Source organism: Drosophila persimilis, unplaced genomic scaffold, assembly GCF_003286085.1.
Source record: "Drosophila persimilis strain 14011-0111.01,24,50 unplaced genomic scaffold, DperRS2 tig00000000-arrow-pilon, whole genome shotgun sequence".
NCBI lineage: Eukaryota > Metazoa > Arthropoda > Insecta > Diptera > Drosophilidae > Drosophila > Drosophila persimilis.
In genome coordinates, this window is record NW_020825288.1 from 2,583,174 (window position 1) to 2,602,233 (window position 19,060).

The 19,060-nt window shown below is 50.4% G+C and overlaps 6 protein-coding genes across 9 annotated transcripts; 3 read left to right on the plus strand and 3 right to left on the minus strand.

The window, feature by feature from the left end:
- The first annotated feature begins 9 nt into the window (after window positions 1-9).
- On the plus strand, window positions 10-3,468 carry LOC6595233 (aminopeptidase Ey). 2 transcript variants are annotated; one of them, XM_002020219.2, is made up of 5 exons: window positions 10-729; window positions 786-941; window positions 1,006-2,434; window positions 2,494-3,005; window positions 3,067-3,468. In XM_002020219.2, the coding sequence occupies exons 1-5, from the start codon at window positions 269-271 to the stop codon at window positions 3,350-3,352; spliced, it is 2,844 nt and encodes a 947-aa protein (XP_002020255.1). In that variant the 5' UTR covers window positions 10-268; the 3' UTR covers window positions 3,353-3,468. The 2 variants fall into 2 exon arrangements, with proteins under 2 accessions (XP_002020255.1, XP_026840487.1); XM_026984686.1 differs by having other exon boundaries at window positions 695-747; window positions 805-941.
- A 1,663-nt stretch (window positions 3,469-5,131) lies between these two features.
- Window positions 5,132-10,081, minus strand: LOC6595231. 3 transcript variants are annotated; one of them, XM_026984672.1, is made up of 6 exons: window positions 10,056-10,081; window positions 8,628-8,862; window positions 8,292-8,555; window positions 7,203-8,223; window positions 6,521-7,127; window positions 5,132-6,459 (listed from the first exon to the last, which is right to left on the minus strand). In XM_026984672.1, exons 2-6 carry the CDS (start codon window positions 8,848-8,850, stop codon window positions 5,299-5,301), a joined length of 3,276 nt encoding a protein of 1,091 aa, XP_026840473.1. In that variant the 5' UTR covers window positions 8,851-8,862; window positions 10,056-10,081; the 3' UTR covers window positions 5,132-5,298. The 3 variants fall into 3 exon arrangements, with proteins under 3 accessions (XP_026840473.1, XP_026840461.1, XP_026840467.1); XM_026984660.1 differs by having other exon boundaries at window positions 8,292-8,862; XM_026984666.1 differs by lacking the exon at window positions 10,056-10,081 and adding an exon at window positions 9,902-9,927 and having other exon boundaries at window positions 8,292-8,862.
- A 948-nt stretch (window positions 10,082-11,029) lies between these two features.
- LOC6594849 (elongation factor 1-gamma) lies at window positions 11,030-12,702 on the plus strand. Its single transcript, XM_026994660.1, has 3 exons — window positions 11,030-11,056; window positions 11,200-11,349; window positions 11,502-12,702. The coding sequence occupies exons 1-3, from the start codon at window positions 11,045-11,047 to the stop codon at window positions 12,630-12,632; spliced, it is 1,293 nt and encodes a 430-aa protein (XP_026850461.1). The 5' UTR covers window positions 11,030-11,044; the 3' UTR covers window positions 12,633-12,702.
- A 225-nt stretch (window positions 12,703-12,927) lies between these two features.
- LOC6594848 (CDGSH iron-sulfur domain-containing protein 2 homolog) lies at window positions 12,928-14,174 on the minus strand. The gene is made up of 3 exons (XM_002020215.2): window positions 14,046-14,174; window positions 13,284-13,501; window positions 12,928-13,218 (listed from the first exon to the last, which is right to left on the minus strand). The coding sequence occupies exons 1-3, from the start codon at window positions 14,140-14,142 to the stop codon at window positions 13,135-13,137; spliced, it is 399 nt and encodes a 132-aa protein (XP_002020251.1). The 5' UTR covers window positions 14,143-14,174; the 3' UTR covers window positions 12,928-13,134.
- Window positions 14,175-14,370: 196 nt separating this feature from the next.
- LOC6594847 (bromodomain-containing protein 8) lies at window positions 14,371-17,049 on the plus strand. Its single transcript, XM_026994653.1, has one exon. It carries the CDS (start codon window positions 14,407-14,409, stop codon window positions 17,047-17,049), a length of 2,643 nt encoding a protein of 880 aa, XP_026850454.1. The 5' UTR covers window positions 14,371-14,406.
- A 119-nt stretch (window positions 17,050-17,168) lies between these two features.
- Window positions 17,169-18,415, minus strand: LOC6594846. Its single transcript, XM_026984156.1, has 2 exons — window positions 17,952-18,415; window positions 17,169-17,862 (listed from the first exon to the last, which is right to left on the minus strand). The coding sequence occupies exons 1-2, from the start codon at window positions 18,413-18,415 to the stop codon at window positions 17,169-17,171; spliced, it is 1,158 nt and encodes a 385-aa protein (XP_026839957.1).
- Window positions 18,416-19,060: the final 645 nt, after the last annotated feature.

The window sequence follows — 19,060 nt, forward strand, 5'->3', positions numbered from 1 at the left end:
AGAAAGTTACAGCGAAATATATAAGGGATACAGTTATCATAAGAAATTATTTCAGGGACACAGTGCAAGGACCTCAAAGGACCTAAACGATAAAGACTCTACCGCGTGTAGAATATGGATGTGGATATGGTGCTTTAATTTGTGATTCGGATAAGGAATTATGCGGTGCAAGCAAAGGATAAACAAAGTATTCCGACACTCATATGGATTAGGACTTAGAAGACTCTTAGTTAAAATTTAAAGGGAAAACTCTTCGTATATCCTAGTCATGCCGGCACTTTTGTATTCTCTCATTTGTTGTGGATTGTTCTGTTTACCGCTATGCGGATCTGAATACACCTATCCCCGGCTGCCGAAATCGGTGAAACCCTTGAGCTACAACCTAACGGTTCTCACCCATCTGCATGGACCCAAGAAATTCACCTTCGAAGGCGAAGTCCACATTCAGTTCGTGACCCGAGTCGAAACAGACAATATAACGCTACATGTCGGAAATATTACGATCCACGAATCCAAAATTAAAATCATTGCTCTAGACGGCGATGACACCGCATTTGAGCTCGATGGAACCGGAGAAGTGCCGGAGAGACAATACTATATGTTGTACGTGAATGTGAAGTTTGTACCCGATGTGGTCTACGAGCTGAGAATGGCCTTCTCCGGCGATATAATTGAGGCCGGAGATGGCTACTACTGGAATAAGTACACGGACCGACAGAACGATACCAGGTACAGACTCTTTAAATGGTGCGTATAAAGACTACACCCATCAAGTGTCCTTGCAGATTTTTGACGGCCACTCAGTTCCAGCCAACCCTCGCGCGGGATGTGTTCCCCTGTTTCGATGAGCCCAGTCTGAAGGCGAATTTTACCATCATATTGGGTCACGACAAGGCCTATCACTCGCTCAGCAATATGCCCGTTAAAAAAATCACTCCACAGTAAGTTCTTTGGAAGGGGATCTTTGGAACTCTTTCTGGATATTACGAGAATTTTTCCGTACAGCCCTGAGCTGCACAAATACGTTTGGACTGAATTTGAGGAGACCGTTCCGATGCCCACCTACCTGGTGGCCTTCTCCGTGAACGACTTTGATCATACAACGACGATAAAGTCCGACAGCGGTGTGGAGTTTCGCTCCTGGGCCCGTCACGACACCAACGCCACGACCCTGGCTGCCATGATATATGGCAATGTTATGGGCTTCCAGGTTTTGCAGAGTCTGGAGAAACTGTTCGGGATCAACTACGCCCTGCCGAAGATGGATCAGATGGCCGTGCCCAACTATACGGGAGCGATGGAACACTGGGGCTTGGTCACCTACCAGGAATCGCGGATCTTCTGCACAGACGATACGACGGTCGCTGACCGACACGCAATTGCGGGGATGGTGGCCCATGAGATGGCCCATCAGTGGTTCGGTAATCTGGTGACGGCCAAGTGGTGGTCGGATGTGTGGCTCAACGAGGGGTTTGCCTCGTACCTTGGCTGCTATGTCCTGCAAGATCTGATGCCTAATCAAGATCCTTGCGAGCACACGATTGTCACGAGTCTGCGCACGATTTTCAGTGAGGATGCGAACAACAACTCGCAGAGTTTTTCGCGGTCCGTAATGGACGGCGATGAGATCAGCGCCACCTTCGACGAGTTCTCCTACGGGAAAGGTGGCATTGTCTTTCGAATGCTGCACCACTTTCTGGGCAGCGACGCATTCAAGGCGGGCATGCGTGACTATCTGAAGCGGTTCGCCTACGGCAACGCAGGCAAGAAGGATCTTTGGGAGGCTTTCACTCGGGCAGCGGAAGATCAACCTGAGCTGCCGGCCAACATCAGTGTGGCCACCATTATGAACTCGTGGACGAGGCAGCCGGGCTATCCGCTTATAAATGTCACCCGCAACTATGATACTGGCTCAGCGGATATCACGCAGCAGCGCTTCCTGCAGGATCAGCAGGAGGATACGCGGGAGGATTGCTGGTGGATACCACTCTCCTTCACAACGGCCAAGCGTTTGGACTTTATGAACACCGAACCTCGCCATTGGTTCCAGTGTCCGAGCGATTCAGATTCCGGTACGGATTCTGTTCCAGATGTATTGACCCTTCCATTGCACGTCTCGGCCAAGCAGTGGGTCATCTTCAATCTGCGCATTTCTGGCCTTTACAAAGTCAACTACGACAGGCAGAACTGGGAGCTTCTCGTTGACACCTTGAACAGCGAACACTTCAGCAAGATTCACGCCCTGAACCGGGCCCAGCTGGTCGACGATTCCCTCCTTCTGGCCTGGAGCGGGTACATCTCGTACGATGTGGCCCTGCCACTGGTGAGGTATCTGAGCCGGGAGCTGGACGCTGTGCCCTGGCTGATGGCCATGGCCAGTCTGCAGAAACTGACCAGCATCATGAGGCGCACAGCCCACTATCCCAGCTTCAGGGTAAGCATCGCGAGGAGACTGCGTCTTGTGAGTCGCCTCTACACACAGGTTCATTGCAGGGCTTTGCACAGCTGATAACGACACCCATCTACAAGCACCTTGGGGGACTCAAAGACAAGAGGGATCTGAGCCTCAAAAAGCAAATCCTCAAGGCACAGCTCGTTTCGTGGGCCTGTGCCCACAGGGTGGACCGCTGTATAAAGGATGCGATGGATTTATTTCTCCGCTGGCGATCGGCCAGCCTTCCGGACAAACACAATCCCATTCCCGTGGACCTCCGTCCTGCCGTCTACTGCACGGCCATTGCCGAGGGCGATGAAATAAATTGGTACTTCCTGTGGCGGCGCTACAACAGTCCCAGCAATCTGCAGCCGCGTGGCATGCTTCTGAGCGCCCTGGCCTGCACGCAGAGACCGTGGGTGGTGCTCAAGCTCTTGGATTTCATTATGCGACCGAGGGGCGTAATGCCCGATGAAGATGTTATTGCTGCCGTGGATTCGCTGACAAATCAGGACGTGGGCTTTCACATAGCCAAGGCCTATTTGATCGAACGTTTCACGGGAACCTTACCGTGAGTAACGAAAGCAGTGCAGCTCCATCAGAACTGTCTCCCAAGGTTATACTCCCAACAGCAAAAGCCGCAGGACCGTTGTGAATTTCACCCATCTGCTGATTGCCTTGACCCGAAAGATCCACACCGAGAGCGATGCGCGATACTTTTCCGGCTTGATTCGACTGCACATTCCGAACATCCAGTCGGAGGAAATGATGCATAGGCTCCGGCAGGCCGTGAGCACGATGGTGGGCAGCGTTAAATGGCGGGCACGCCATGCCAAGACTGCGGCCAGTGCACTCCGGAAGGCTATGAAGTACAAGGACACAGAGGAGGTGGTAAGAGTGGAGGAGTATGGGGGCTAGAAATGTACCGATACGAGCGCTACATATATGTAGATGTTGTATATTTCGTATATTTAGTTAAGCTAGAACATGCTAATCCATAATGAACATAAATATAACTGGAATTCCTTCCATAATCATACATACATGTGTGTGTGAGTGTGTGGTTGTGTGTGTGTTCGGAATCGGTTGATCCCGTTTGATCATCTGTGTTTAAAAGTTAATGTAAATGTTACATATTACAATGTACATAATTATTTGCTTTGTAAATGTTAATATCACTATAGCAGCGCTCTTGGAAAAAATAGAAGGAGAACCTAAACGGAAACTAGTAAGTAAAACTAGAAGTAAATCTAGAGACTAAGGATAATAATGCGAATGGAGAAACTAAATCTAATTACTCAGCCAGGCTCCGTTTTTCACATTCACAAAAGTTTTCCGATTTACTTTTGAATACAAATAAATTGGGTCGGCATCCCGTTTTCACATTCCGCAAGATTTATTCGTTTTCAAAACGAAAACATTTTCGTTGACGAAATGAAAAGTAAACGGCAATTTATACAACAAAACGAACCTTAATTGCAAAAGGAAAAAAATAGATGACTTATTGTTGCAAACAGCAAAAATATGTGAAAACTGGATAACCTTAAAACGAATCGTTTTGGCAGAAAAAGTAATCCGAAAAACGGAACCTGCCTGACTAAAAATATTGCATAAGTGTGTGTGCGTGTGTGTGTGGTGTGTGTGTGTGGTGTGTGTGTGTGGTGTGTGTGCTATTATTATTGGTATTTGTTATAATAATTATTAAATCTATTTATCAATGTTACAGTATGTGTCGTTTGTGTCTGTTGATGTAGTTCTTCTGTTTTTTGTTTTGTTTTGTTTCTTTTCATTATGAAAACATTTGTATAAACTATGCACTCAAATTTTATAACAATTCTCAGTTGTTCCATCTTGATGCTGTTTCTCTCGGATCCGATCAGAGATCCGTTCCATACTATATTCCTCTGGCTGCTTGCCGCTTGCTGCGTGTTCCTATGCGTTTAACAACTATTCAACACTTCGTATATATATGCATGCGGATCCGTGAACATATACATATATCCACTTAAATATATATGTATGTATATGCATATGTGTAGCTCATTGTTTACAATAAACCGTTCCATTTACTAGATGTATACTTGATGCTGTAATTATTACAGATTGATTTGCTGCCTGCCTGTCGGCTGCCTGCTTTGTTCTATGAGAATATCGGAGATTATTCCATATTACATACATATACATATATTATTATTATCATTATTATTATTATTATTATTACAACATTCGCTTTTAAAGACGCTATTGAATCAAAGGTTTCGTTTTTTATTATTATGTGTATTATTACTTTTGGGATTTAATTTATGCACGAGTATATCGAAAATGTTGTGTTGCGTGTTGCACGTTGCATGTTGCGTGTTGCTTCAGTTACATTCAGTGGTGAAGCAAAACAATTCTAGACCGCGTCCGTCCTCGGCGTTTAAATTCGTGTTCCGTTTACGCAGCATTTTGTTTGGAACATTTAAATAACACATCGATTGAATGCCAAATGAAATGCAAATGTTATGGCAAACAGAACGAAGAACTGATAACCGATAGCCCCACACTCTGTGGAAATGGAACGTATAACCCATTCCGATCCAGTCGAGAGTGAAGTGTGGAAACAGATTACTTTTACAGGGCATGCAAAGAGGGGCGTGGGGAGGCATCAGTCAAACCGCTGGTTAGTTATGTTAATGATAGTTATGCATGTAGATAAACGATAGATCTTAGTACGATTATATTGTTTAACAAACAGACTTCTTCTTCTTATTATATTACTCTAGAGACATCCACATCCACATCCGATCCAATCCTATCAGTATGCAATACATATGTATGCTTGTATATTAATGCTGCTGCTTCCAGGGCTTTCCCGAACACCCTCAAATCTTATGCGACCCTACACCGCTGCCGGACAGAGCCTCATTCGACCAGGAGCTTTGCGATGACGCAGATGGCGGTGGCGGCGTCGAGGAGGATGCTGTGCCCGAGGGCTTCGACGGCGGCTGCAGATCGAATCGTGCATAGAACAGCAAGTATGGTGTTATGGTTATCTTCCGTGATGGGGACAACAGCTCCTCGAACTCCCGCTGTGTCATCGCCTTGATTTTGTCGTCATCGCACATGTACCAAATCGGATCCGTGCCGCCGTGGGCATAGTTCGCCTTGACACCGCCACGTCCCGTACTGCCGTAGCCCGTGGGATAGTTGGGCACCACACTGCTGCTGTTGATGCCGCCGCTGCCTGCCGCCCCACTGCCACTTCCATGGCTGAGATTGCTATTGCTGCCGTTCTGCAGGGACTCCTCGCTGAAGTCACTACAGCTGGCCGAGTTGCTGTTGCCGGCGGTGGCGGCACTAGGTTGCTGGCTGCAGCACAGGCGCATGGCACAGCAGCTCACGCCGTGGCAGGTGGTGTTCATGCTGAGCTTGCCAATGCCATTGGTGATGTTCTTGCTGCTGATTCCATTCAGTTGCTTTACATTTTTGCTCATGTCCCCGCTGCTCGAGGCCTTGCTGCGTCCGAATTTCATTTTCTTCATCAGACTAGTGCCAGAGGAGGCCAGGACCAAGGCAGCCGCCGCCACGGGCGTGCTGGCCACGTGGCTGCTGCCATTGTTTGGCGCCGCACTCTCACTGGAAGCCGCCGCCTGCTGCGTCTGCGATCCCGACACTGTGTTCCGACGATCCTTTGGGCAGTTTATATAGTCACTGGGCAGATCCAGGAAGCACGTGTACGCAATGTAATGGCCCACTGTAAGGGTGGCGCCGACATGGGTTATCACACTGTACAGCTTGTACACGTGCAGCTTGTTGCCGTCGCTCAGCTCGCAGCACTTGGCGCAGAAGCACGGGAGTGTAAAGGCCGTGGGCACATACGTGCTCACCTTCTCCATGCCGCCCGAGAAACGATTCAGCTGAATGACCAGCAATCGAGGCAGCACTTCGTACGAGATGGACCGTATGGCCTCGGTGTAGCCGGTGCACTGATTGCAACTGTATTTGTTCTCACCCCGAAAGTACTCCTTTGTGATGCAAGAATTCTGAAAGAAGAACTTTGAAAATGAAGCCGATTCAATGGATTCTTTTGCTCGACTCTCTCACCTGAATGTAGGTGCTGGGCTTGTCCTGGAGGTCGGCATTGTCGTAGCCTGATATCGGCACAGGCACGGAGATGTCGAGCATGCCCTGCTTTTGCTTCGTGACCGTCTCACAGCTGAGACATTTGGTGGTCAGCACCACAGTGCCCTCAAAGTCGGCACTGAAGAAGTTCAGATGCAGATCCCGTATGCGGTCCTCCAATCGCATGTTGTTCTTCAGCGCACTGGCCGGGTTCATTTCATCGTCGCTCGAGTATTTTCCGGTCGACGCTGGCTGCGAAACGGTCGGTGTTGCTGCCGGGGCCGCAACGCTGCTGGCGCCGCTGAGATCAACTGTATTCAAATAGAAGAGACTGTTTGCAGTGGAATGCGCCGGTGCCGCGGTGAGACCACCCGCCGTCGGACTGTTGTCCTTCAGCGGTGACTGTATACGCGTCGATTTCGATGACTTGACCTCATCTTTTCTCTTTGATTTGCGTGAGAAGAAAGATGTTTTTGTCGTGGTTATTTGACTAGTGTTGCCATTGCCAGAGCTTGCCAGAGGCCCCGCGGTATCCGTACGCTCCTGGGCAGCCTCCGCAGAGTCCACCTCATCGGGATTGGCTATATAACTGAAGGGATAATGCATTTAATAATGCAACTCAAAAACTAAAACTAAAACTGAAAAATGAAGAGTGAACACTTACCCGTTTGCAATGACCTCGGGGCATTCGTCCACGGCCTTGATCAGAGCTTGGTTCGTTTCGCGAATACAGTTGAGAACGCACATGAGAAACTCGTGGGCGTCCTGCTGCTGGTTGCCCTCAAATGTGGAATTCACAACCTGTATGGCATGCAGCAGTGTGTCCGCATGGTAGGGCTCCGTCGAGTCGGCCATTTCGTTGCCATGCAGGCTGTTGTACAGCTCGTGCAGCTTCTCCGTGACCGACTGATAGGTTTCCTTGATCGAGCTGGTGCTGGTGCTGCTGCCACTGACCCCGCCACTGCTGCTGCCATTGGTGCTGCTGTTGTACTGCTCTGAGGTGGCCAGATCCTTGCTGCTCCAGCTGCGTGCATGCTCCAGCTGCGTGGCACTCACGTTCCGCCCCAGCGAGGCCGACTTGGCGGTCTTCTGGCGCACTATAATCTGCTGCACCACGTTCAAGTCGTGGATCAGATGGTGCAGGTTGTGCAGAAAGAGTGGAGCAAAGCGTAGCGTGTACACTACCGAGTTCAAGTAGCATGTGTTGCCAATGTTGCAGAGGGTGCCCATTGAAGGAGCATGGTTGAGAGCGGCTCCACTGCCATTTAGGCCCGCCCCGGCGCCCGTTGGATTGCTGCCCCCCGAAGATCCATAATACGGATGGACCTGCAACTCCTGCGGCTCAATGTCACTCGAAGTGGCCGCACTGCCTGTCCGTAATCCGTTGCCGCCATACCCGTTCGGCACGCGCCGCTCATCGGCGGTGCTCTGGAATCGACGGTCGTACAACGACATGGTGGTGTTCCTCTTACGTTTGGCACGTGATGATGGCTTCCCTGACGAATCGAGCTCAAGTTGTGCCGCCGCAATAGCGGCCGCTGTTTCCGGGGCGTAGTTTTCACCGAGCTCGTTCAGTAGCCTGCCGCGTCGCGTGCGATTACGTCCACCGGCAACGCGTCGCTTCTTGCCGACGAATTTAAATTCCTCTTCTTCAATCAAATTCCAGAACGCCGGATTAAATTGCTCTGAAATGGTAGATCTCCCTTCAGATCGAGAACCGATTGAGGACTGGAAGTGGAAGTGTGAAACCCACCTGGTTTGATGTACTCTGTGGATTCTGTGGGCGTCGGTGAGGCGACCTGTGTTGGCGGTGGCGTTGGTGTTGTCGGCACCTGCTTCGACCCCGCCTCGGTTGTGTCTTTCGACTCTTGTCTCGATCGCAGGCAGCGGGATGTGTCCGCGATATAAACACGACGCTGACGCTTTCGTTTGGGAGTTAGCGGCAATAGCTCGTCCCTATCTGGACCCACTACAGACGACGGCTCATCTACCGCTTGATCGACGACTTTATCGGCAACTTCGAATATAGCAGGATATAGGGCTACGAGCGGTAATGTGGGGGAAAGCCTTTCCGGCCTGGTTGTATCACCTGTGTCTGGATTAGCTGTCGTGGAAGAATCAACCTGCTCGGCTATTTGCGGTTCCTCGATAGCCACCTGTGGTTGCTGCTGATCCGTGACCGTGACCGACTCACTGGAAATTTGGAGTTCGCTGCTGTCGTTGCAGCTTGTGTTTTTGTTGTTTGTGTCGTTGCTTGTAGGTGGAAGACTGGCTGGTTCCTCTTGACGCTCGTTTAAGTCATTTTCTTGCATTTTTTCATCCTACTGCAAGGACCAATAAATGGCATTAGTAACACACATCTCAAGGCCGCAAACAAGAGGTAAAGGTGGAAGGTAAGGGTAATGTGAACCATGCGGTATGAGCAATGCTACGCGAATGCGAATGCCACAGGTTCAAACGTTTTTCAAGTGTTTGTCATCGACAGTTACCACACACTTTTTGTTGTTGCCTGATAAGTCCTTCTCTACCACACACGATAAGAATCTGTTTGATAATTAATCATTGTTCTACGCCTACTGACGCGATGCGACGAGCAGTGAGTCATAGCCCCTGTAGTTCGACAGGAGAGAAGGAGTATATTTGCTGGTCAGGAAAACCTGACTCCATCGTACAATTGGATCTCTCAGAGATATGGATGGATTAGAAAGCTCAATCAGAAGCTTTTTTGGCTACAGGGCCTTGAGCTTCGGTCAGCTGCTGCTGGTACGCCTCATCTGATCACATGCGTTATCAATTGATGTCATAATCCCCCGCCGCCCACTCATTATGGCAGTAACTCTATTGATTGTCCACAAGTGAATATATAAATATATATGCTACCATGAACTTGACAAAAAGTATAATGTAGAAACCAAAAATTCAGGGGGTGGAAAGCCGTTTCACCGGTGCGATGGGGTGGGCGGGCGTGCGGTCGGTTGCTTTATGCTTTGGTGGGGCAGGCTCTCCGGCTCTGGTCTCGGTCTCGGTCTCTGTCTCTGGCTCAGGGTCTAGTGAATGCAACGTGAACGTAAACGATATTACTATTGATTTTGTAGCTGCTGGAATGAAGGTCACACGTCCCACAAAAAAAAAGAGAACACGGCAAACTAAAATCTGTATGCGCCCACAGCGGACCCACGAAAAGCTCTGCTCCCCCACACACATGCATAAAAAACGAAAGCCCACAAATCGAGAGCAACAACAACAGTTGGGACGGTAAACAGTTAAAATTATGTAGATAATTTATGCACGGCATGCTTCAAGGACTTGATAAATTATTCTGTTTTTCTGTGTTTTTCTTCTTGTCCTTCTCGTGAAACTCACATAATTGGAAGAGCAACATTTGAAGGCAATTGGCGATAAACAGTGCTGCTGCGGCTCAGGGTAAAGTAATTAAAACGCCGCCGAGCAAATGCGAAATTTAAAGAAATTTTGTGTTTGCAACGTAAGACACGCACACACACACACACACACTTACACACACGCGTCAACACGGGCTCTTGTACTCGCTGAGAAGTCTGATTTTGCTCCCACTCTTCTTCTTCTGCTCAACACCACTTTTCACTTTTTTCCACTGCAGCGGCCCCGTACGCCTCGCCGCTCTTGTGCTATCACCACGCCACTCGTATAAGTATATCAGTAGCGGTCGAAATTTGCATCGCCGCAAGAAGCTGTTTTTTAAATTTAATTGTGTGCTGAACGAAATTGTTTTTTATGTTCGTGTAAAATTATGCGCCGTAGTGGACGACTAGGGATGTGAAGTGACATCGATGAGCATACAGCTATCGATTGCCCGCCGTTAACTTGGCTAAAAAGCCGCTACAAAACTAAATTAAAACCAAAACATGCTTGCCACACAGTTGAAATGACTGTATAATATCACGGCTAGGTCGAATAAAAGTTGCAAAACGGCGAAGCTCCGGCAGAAATTGCAGTTATTTATTAATCGATAGCATAATGGAAAACCGATGGCCCCCCAACCAGTGGGTATTTAAATATACGCACGAATATTATGAAACTGGTGATGAGAGGATGGATTTACAAGAGGAATTGCAAACAATATTATTTTCCGCGGCTGAACTCAAGTTGTTAACCAGAAGGTGAAGAGGAAGGCGAAGTGGGCTAGGTTCGGTTTTTCATCATACGAGACGCTATATTGTTGTTGCGGAGCAAAAACAGCAATCGCCGTAGCAAGAAACCAAGTCAAATATTCAAAACGAACCAGCCAAGTAGAAAATCGATTCATTAATCGGATAAAATTATGTCGACAGGGCTGAGAGATCTAGATAGCTAGTAATATTCGACGGAATATCAAAAACAAGGAATATAGAACTTCAATTCGTCAGTATATTTCCGGTATACTTTTAAAGTGAGACGGTATATTTTGGTATATTTCTGAGGCTCATACGATATATTTGGTCGACTAATGGGTCGCACTGGGCACACTTCTCTCCGGCAGAAATCACGATGTCGACTGGTGTAAGTAAAAAAAACGCCGCAAAAATTTGCAAAATACAAAGCAATCATGCGGCTATAATTGCAAATTGAATGCTGAACGCGTGCCCAATGGGTCGAAGCACTGGTTACTAATGTTATTTCGTTTTGGATTTGGCTAATTGCAGACACTTTACACTTACCCCGAGAACTTCCGCGCGTACAAGGCGCTGATTGCCGCCCAGTACTCTGGCGCAAAGGTGAAAGTGGCCGATAACTTCAAGTTTGGTGAAACCAACAAATCGGCAGAATTTCTGAAGAAATTCCCCAGCGGCAAGGTAATTGCACATATATGATTTGCATGGGAAAACATGGACAAATCCCTTATCGCTTTTGGGTGTGTTCGCTTGTGGGTGGTCTGTCGAGCCGGCATGCTACGTCATCAACATTTTTGCTGCTATACTAATTTGTGCCGCGTGTCTTTTTGCAGGTGCCAGCATTTGAGACCGCTGATGGCAAATACCTGAGCGAATCGAATGCCATTGCTTACTTCTTGGCCAGCGAGCAACTGCGAGGTGGCAAGTGCCCCTTCGTCCAGGCCCAAGTTCAGCAATGGATCTCGTTTGCTGACAACGAAATCGTGCCTGCCTCCTGCGCACTGGTGTTCCCCCTGCTAGGAATCTTGCCACAGCAGAGGAACTCCACTGCCAAGCAGGACGTGGAAGGTGTCCTGGCACAGCTCAACCAGAAACTGCTCAATGTCACCTACCTCGCCGGCGAGCGCATCACCCTTGCCGACATCATTGTTTTCAGCAGCCTGTTGCATCTGTACGAGTACGTCCTGGAGCCGACTGCACGCGCCGAGTTCGGTAATGTGAACCGTTGGTTCCTCACCATCCTGAACCAGCCACAGGTCCAGGCTGTGGTCAAGGACTACAAGCTGTGCGAGAAGGCCTTGGTCTTCGACCCCAAGAAGTACGCCGAATTCCAGGCCAAGCAAGGCGGTGGCAAGCCCCAGCAGCAGCAGAAGCCAAAGGAAGAGAAGAAGCCCAAGGAGAAGAAGGAGGCTGCGCCCAAGAAGGCCGCCGAACCCGAGGAGTTGGATGCCGCCGATGAGGCCTTGGCTCTGGAGCCAAAATCCAAGGATCCCTTCGATGCCTTGCCCAAGGGCACCTTCAACTTTGACGACTTCAAGCGCGTCTACTCCAACGAGGAGGAGGCCAAGTCCATCCCGTACTTCTTCGAGAAGTTCGACCCCGAGAACTACTCGATCTGGTTCGGAGAATACAAGTACAGCGAGGAGCTGTCCAAGGTGTTCATGTCGTGCAATCTCATCACTGGCATGTTCCAGCGCCTCGACAAGATGCGCAAGCAGGCCTTCGCCTCCGTGTGCCTCTTCGGTGACGACAACAACAGCACCATCTCCGGTGTGTGGGTCTGGCGCGGACAGGAACTGGCCTTCCCCCTGTCGCCCGACTGGCAGATAGACTACGAGGTCTACGACTGGAAGAAATTGGATGCCAAGAGCGAGGAAACCAAGAAGCTCGTCACCCAGTACTTCTCCTGGTCCGGCACCGACAAGGGTGGCCGCAAATTCAACCAGGGCAAGATTTTCAAATAAGCATAAAAACCCCAACACCAACAGCCACACAGCAGCAACAATAAAATTTGAGATTCAAAATGCAGCAAAAGCACGATGCCTATTCCTTAAGTTCCAACTGATAGTATCATAATGAGACGGTCGTCTGTGGTCGTGCTGTGTCCTGGTCTGGTATTTAGTTGTTTCGCCTTCTGAAGAAGAATCGTTTTTGTATCGCCCATACTTTATATATATCATGATATTGTCCACAAAACCAGCCTGCAGCCAGAAATATAATTTATATAAAGAATAAAGTTTTCTATAAACAACACATCCCTTCACACTTCATTTAATATCTGATTAGGCAACTTTTATTGGCTTCTGATTAGATTTGATCCAATACCAAGGTTTGCTTACGATTAAAAAAGGCTCGACAGGGGGCTTGAAATTTTTAAGCAAAAGACTCGCCCCCTTGAAGGGCGAAAATTTCAACAAGGAAATGCTAAACGTGAACGTAACGTAACGTATCGATGCACCGCTGGAATTACTTCTTCTTCACCACAACCGGTCCCACGTTGTCGCCCGTCTGCTTGTTGTGCTCGCCATGGCTGCCATCGCAGTAGGGCCACTGCGGGAGAAAGGATCACATCACCGATCATGTTTTGAGACAGACAGACAAAGAGAAGAGCTTACGTTCTTGGTTTTCCAGCACCGGCAGAAAGCGGCCTGGCCTGCAATGTCCTCCACATCAACCATGGTAACCACTTTGGCTTCATTTTTGCGAATCGAGCTGTTGCAGCGTCCCGAATCCTTGCCAGCGCATCGCGCGGCCGGGCAGAAGGCAAGATAAGTGGTGTATCCAAGGCCGGCCACCACAACCGTGGGTGGAATGAGGGCGAGCCAATCCTTGACTGAAAATGGCAGAATTTAGGAGCATTAAGCAGGTTTATTTTAAGAAACAGATCTGATCTAGACGTTAGACCGTCGCCCATCTCCCCGCCAGCATCGGTGAGCTGTAGCCTTGGCACGAAAGAGATACCCTCTACACATAACTGTAAGTGTGTGTTTGATGGAGCGGCACAGCCCACAGGTACCGTACATTTTCTTTTATCTAAATTCACTTCCCCCTATCGTTCAGCAGATAAACCGAAGCCAATTAAAAATTGCGTGTTTCCAACACACAACCACAGCGGCAGAATGGCGAGGAGCTCAACAAACGTTGCATAATAGGTGCAGTCGGGGGTGGTCTACTGTAAATACTGTCACTGGAACAAGTGCATTCACTGCAATCTTATTAATCTGCACATCTCGCGTTGAACACCACGCGCTCTGCTGACAATCTTTAACTCAACAATATCATAGCCCTTGATGCTGTGTCATCGTTGGTGGTTAATGTAGGTCGCCCTTGCAGGCAAATTCCAATTGAATCGAACGTTCACTTTTCTCATAACTTACAAGATAGCTTGAACCAGCCCCCAAAGCTATCGGGAATTGGCAAACTGGACAGGTAGTTGGGCAATGAACTTTTAACTACGTGTGATATAGGCTCCATAATCGAGAGTTTCTTCTATATTTTCTTTTCTAGACTGCTTGTCTGAAGACCTGTTTTTGTTGTTGTTCTTGTTGTTTCAAATGGCGCCTGCGATACAGTAAAGTGCGATGATTTTAAATTCAATCGATAGTTGCACAATGTTCTCTTGCTGTGTACTAGAGCTGTCAAACCATCGATAGTAGCAACTGGCACAAAACATCGATAGTGCCATCTCCACCTCCAGTGTAAATTGAATACAAAAAACAAATATCTTTAATTTTTTAAATGTCGGCCGGGGTACAAGAACGTTTGCAAATGAGCCGAATGCCTCTGGATACGTGGACCAAGCGAGAGCATCTGTGCCTGGCGTCGTCGGTTTCCTGCAGCGGCGATCAGAACTGGATAACAGTCAGCCGCACGCTGAAAACAGTCTGCGGCAATGGCAACAGCAACAACAACAACAGACCGGCAGATTGGTACTCGCAGAAGAATTGTGCCCTGCAGTACGGAAACCTGCTGGAGAGCGTGGAGGCCACCAAACGCAAGAAGCGCAGCAGCGAGAGCAGCGCCGGGGTCTCCTCCCCGGCCTCGGTGGAGACGCCAACAGAGCTGCTGCTCCGCCGGCTCACGGAGGAGCGGATGCTGGAGATAAAAGCGCAGATGCGCTCCGACCAGGAAATGTACCTCAAGATACAGCGCGAGATCGATTCGTTGCAGTCGGACGAGGTGAGCGAGCAGGAGATGCAGGACATGTGGCTGGCAATCGAGAAGGAGCAGGACACGAAGCGCATTGAGGAGATGAAATTGGAGAACCAAATGCGCGAGCGGGAGCAGCGCAAAAAGGAGATGACGGCAAGCTGGCGCAACAGCAGTCCTGCCGCCCGACGATCCATTCAGACAACAGACACAACCTCCGTCGACATGGACGTGGAGGATATCAGCAGCGGTGGCAACAAGCAGCAGTCCGGGCCGTCACCACTGCTTACATCCCTACTGAAGTCGCCCACAAGCAGCAGTCCAGCTCCTCCTTCGACCCCCGTGGCTCCTGGCAGTAGTGTGGCCAGAGCCACGGCTCCCACAATAACTTCGCTGCTGACCAGCGGGGCCAGCACCGTGTCCAGCCAGCCAGCCATCACCATGAAGAGCCCCACCGACGCGGCATTCATGTCACGCCCCATGACCGGGCCACCAGCGAGTGAGGCCCTCACACCCACCACTCCCACCCTGGAGCGCAGTCCCTCGCAGGCGGCTCCCACGCTCTCAATGCTGCTGGAAAAGAACAAGGCGGCTGTAAAGTCTGGTGAGGCTGGCGGCAGCTCGGAGAAATCTGAGAGCACAGCGAGCCAGGAACAGCCGTTGCTGGATGACGCAGAGTCCGCCTTGGTCGATCCCGATGAAGCCGACCAGCTGCTAGAAGGGCTCTCAAACATCGACGAAATAATCGACGACATTGACATTGACATGGCCAGCGTCATCGATGATGAGATTTTAAAGGAGGTAGATGAGGCGATTGCCTCTCCCGTTGCCGATAAATCGGATGGAATTGACTTCGAGGACAAGCTGGACGCGCTAAAGCGGGAACAGACCGGGACCACGCCCACCGAGGAAGCTGCCAAGCCTGTAGAAGTGGTGATTGCCTCTAGTGATGACTCCAACGATAACATACCACTGGCGGCAGTTGCATCGCAGGACAACAGCAAGGACCGCACTCTAACGGCCTCCGAAGGCAATGCAACCCCGGAGGATGCGAACCGTTTGGCCAGCGAGGTGGCTGTAGAAGAGATCGGTGAGACAATAACACTTATCAGCACTTCCAGCGAGGATACGGCAGGCTCTCCGCCAACTATGGCTAAGCCTGAGGAGGACTTGGTCGCCGAATCGGTCCCAAAGGACGAGGAAGAGAAAGCCACAGAAGATGCGACCATTGAAGCTGTTGGCGAAGCCGTGGACACAGTAAAAGCAACAGAGGAGCCGGAAATTAGTCCTGAACCAGCAGCGACAGCAGAAGAAGCCACAGCAAACAAGGAAGATGCCGACAAGCAGCAGACGCTGGAGGAAAAGACTGCCACCCCCACTGCAACCGTGGCTGTCTCCCTGCACGACACAGACGAGGAGACATCTTCGTTGACGGACAGCAGCAAGCAGGATGACCCGCCACGCAGTGTCAGATCGAAGCAGCAGTCCGTCAAGCAACCGGCCACTGAAGAGTCGAAAGCCGACCAGGAACAAGCTGGAACTCCCCAGCCCCCGTCGGCACCGGCTCGAGCACCGCTTCTGCGCAAGCTGCCCCATCGAGATCGCTCCGAGAGTCCCATGGTTGACGACGATACCACAACAGCCAGCGACCATTCGACGGCTAGATCGAGCACGCGGCGCCGATGTTCATCGACGCCAGTCATCGACAGTATACCCAATTCGCCGGCCTCCAGCGAGCACACCGACGAGAAGCGCGAGACCCGAGCCGCCACCAAGAAGCTATTTCTCTCCATCTACGCGACGCTGCAGGAGAGCAAGCACGCAGCTCCCTTCCGGCGGCCCTTCCACGACGAGCACGCCCAGCGCCATGCGGAGATCTGTCTGCGTCACATGGACCTGCCCACCATCAAGCGGAACATCGACTCTGGCCTGATACGTAGCCTGAACGAGCTGCATCGCGACGTGCTGCTCATGGCCCACAACGTCCTGCTGGCCTACAAGCCCCACACCACGCAGCACAAGACGGCGCGTCTGTTTTTGGAGGATGTCCAGGCGCTGAAGGAGTTCTCGGTGGGGCACGAGACTGCATCGAACAGCACTGGTAGCACCTCCACTCCGGCTGCCAACGCCAGCGGGCCCAGCGGCAGCAGCAGCAGCACCACCACCAGAGCCGAGAGGCCGCACGGCAGCAAGGCACGGAGCGGCTTCAGGAAGAGCCAAAGGCATCATTAGGCATAGCACAAAAGATTCCTCATCAGATAGTATTCCATATCGAGTGCATAACTACACATTTTGGTAACATTTTTATATATTCATTGTTCGTTCCATCAACAATAAAGCCTAACATTTAACTAATCGAAGAATATTAAATTTTGCAAGCGTCGCGATCGGGATGAGTGGCAAATGGACCTTCGCTTGGGACAGTAGTACTTCTTGAGGCATCGCGAGAGCCGCAGATCGCACTGGCAGAGACGGGCCGCACAGGAGTCGGGACCCCCCCACTCGCCGTGATCGACGGCACAAAGGGGCTTGCCCCGATAGCACTTCCACACGTACGGGACAAAGTACTCCAAGTAGGAGATGCAGTTGCTCTGGCCGTAGCACTTGTCGTGGAGGCGACAGCATCGATCGATGCCATCGGCGGGCACCCCATGGCCACCGAAGCCACAGTAGCAGCCGTATCCCTTGTATATCAGCGGATCGCAGCCCGTCGAGCACTTGATCATGGAGTACAGCTTGGCCACATCCCGTTTGCCGCGATCCGCGCCCATTTTTTGCTCTTCCAAAGGCTCTGGGTCTGGACCCGGCTTCTGGCTGCTGGCATTGTTAAACGTCCACTTCATGGAGTAGCCAAAGGGATCGTTCACCCGCGCAATATACACGTTCTGTCCGTTCATCAGATCCTCCATCTCTGCAGGCCTACCACTTGTGGCAGCTATGACCCGTATGTCGGTCACGCGGCCATCGAAGTGCTTGTTCTTCAGATCCAGGAGTATCTCATCGCGCGGATATGTATTCTGCCAGCTAATCGCTGGATGAGTGTCCCTGGAGAGAGTTATTAAAAGGATTGCAGATACAGATACATATGTATATCACAGATTCTTTTAGCAGCGTCTAAGGAAATGTGTACTCACTTGTGGCTCTGCTCCAGCCAGGGAAGCGGAGGCTTCAGTTCGCCCGACCATCCTTCCAGGCCCATTTGCTGCCATTCGGCGTGGGGCGAGGTCACCAGGCTGGTCTTCACATTCGTTTCCGGCGGCTCAGCTGTCAAGGGAGCCGTGCTGGTCGTGGCTGATACTTCGGTGATATTGGGAAAGATTGGCTCCGCAAAATCCGAACGCTGCATGGTGAGCAGTTCGTAGCCATCACCGCTGCCACGAGTGGGCATTCTGAAGACAAAGGTGGGATTCGCGCTGCGCATACTTGAACCGTACATTTCCGGTATAATGTGGTCCAGCAGCTCGGTGTCGTTGGTGACGCCCCTGAAGGCGTTCCTAATGTCATCCATTACCGTGACATTTGCCACAACTCCGCGATAATTGAGCAGCATGGGCAGCAGCGACAGCGCCGCCGGCGATACCAATAATATCCACAACATGTTGTCCAGGAACTGGAGTCGAATTCGCGTTACGAACAAAATGATTTTTTTTGCGCATGCGCCACCGACCGCGAACCGCACGAGTCGAGCTCCAATCAAAAATTGAAGCTGCCTGCCCCGGTCGGCGAAATGCGGTAGTCGGACAATTCAACTGTCCGCGGCTAAGTACTCCACCCAGCCGGACAGACAGACGATCAGACGGGCAGACGGACAACAACAATACGAGTCGAGTACATAGAAAAACTCAAATACAGACTGTTCAAAATCGTGTTAATGGCAAAAAGAAGCTGAAAACAAATACTTCGGCGGCGCTTTGCCGAGCGACGGATTTGGTGCACATTGGCTATAAATACGAATCGATGTGGAGGAAAGCACAACCACAATTCGGTGGCACAAATTCGAACACCAACCCCATTTTGGGTGGTCAAGTTACCCACATTCACAGTACGATCTTAACGGGCCGAGAAACAGGCCAGACCGAGCCAGAGCCAGAGCCGACCTCCCCCAAGTTAAGGCGAAGGTTGGGCCCGCACTTCGATGCAGTCGTCATAAGCAGTTCATGGTCAACTTTTAGGGGGGGGCCTTAATTGTTACAGTTTCTGCGAGTGGGGCACGGGACAGTGGGGCAGGAAGGGGAGGGTGGCT

Excerpts from the sequence above, each read along its gene's own strand:
- LOC6594848 (XM_002020215.2), bottom strand. The coding sequence starts at position 14,142 with ATGGAGCCTATATCACACGTAGTTAAAAGTTCATTGCCCAACTACCTG. Across the intron at positions 13,502-14,045 it reads GGGCTGGTTCAAGCTATCTT|TCAAGGATTGGCTCGCCCTC; the intron begins GTAAGTTATGAG and ends TGCCATTTTCAG. Across the intron at positions 13,219-13,283 it reads GGTGCTGGAAAACCAAGAAC|TGGCCCTACTGCGATGGCAG; the intron begins GTAAGCTCTTCT and ends TTTCTCCCGCAG.
- LOC6594849 (XM_026994660.1), top strand. Across the intron at positions 11,350-11,501 it reads AGAAATTCCCCAGCGGCAAG|GTGCCAGCATTTGAGACCGC; the intron begins GTAATTGCACAT and ends GTCTTTTTGCAG.
- LOC6595233 (XM_002020219.2), top strand. The coding sequence starts at position 269 with ATGCCGGCACTTTTGTATTCTCTCATTTGTTGTGGATTGTTCTGTTTA. Across the intron at positions 730-785 it reads GACCGACAGAACGATACCAG|ATTTTTGACGGCCACTCAGT; the intron begins GTACAGACTCTT and ends GTGTCCTTGCAG. Across the intron at positions 2,435-2,493 it reads CCCACTATCCCAGCTTCAGG|GGCTTTGCACAGCTGATAAC; the intron begins GTAAGCATCGCG and ends GGTTCATTGCAG.
- LOC6594846 (XM_026984156.1), bottom strand. The coding sequence starts at position 18,415 with ATGTTGTGGATATTATTGGTATCGCCGGCGGCGCTGTCGCTGCTGCCC. Across the intron at positions 17,863-17,951 it reads TGGCTGGAGCAGAGCCACAA|GGACACTCATCCAGCGATTA; the intron begins GTGAGTACACAT and ends AACTCTCTCCAG.
- LOC6594847 (XM_026994653.1), top strand. The coding sequence starts at position 14,407 with ATGTCGGCCGGGGTACAAGAACGTTTGCAAATGAGCCGAATGCCTCTG.
- LOC6595231 (XM_026984660.1), bottom strand. The coding sequence starts at position 8,850 with ATGCAAGAAAATGACTTAAACGAGCGTCAAGAGGAACCAGCCAGTCTT. Across the intron at positions 8,224-8,291 it reads CACAGAGTACATCAAACCAG|AGCAATTTAATCCGGCGTTC; the intron begins GTGGGTTTCACA and ends CTACCATTTCAG. Across the intron at positions 6,460-6,520 it reads AGCCCAGCACCTACATTCAG|AATTCTTGCATCACAAAGGA; the intron begins GTGAGAGAGTCG and ends TTCTTCTTTCAG.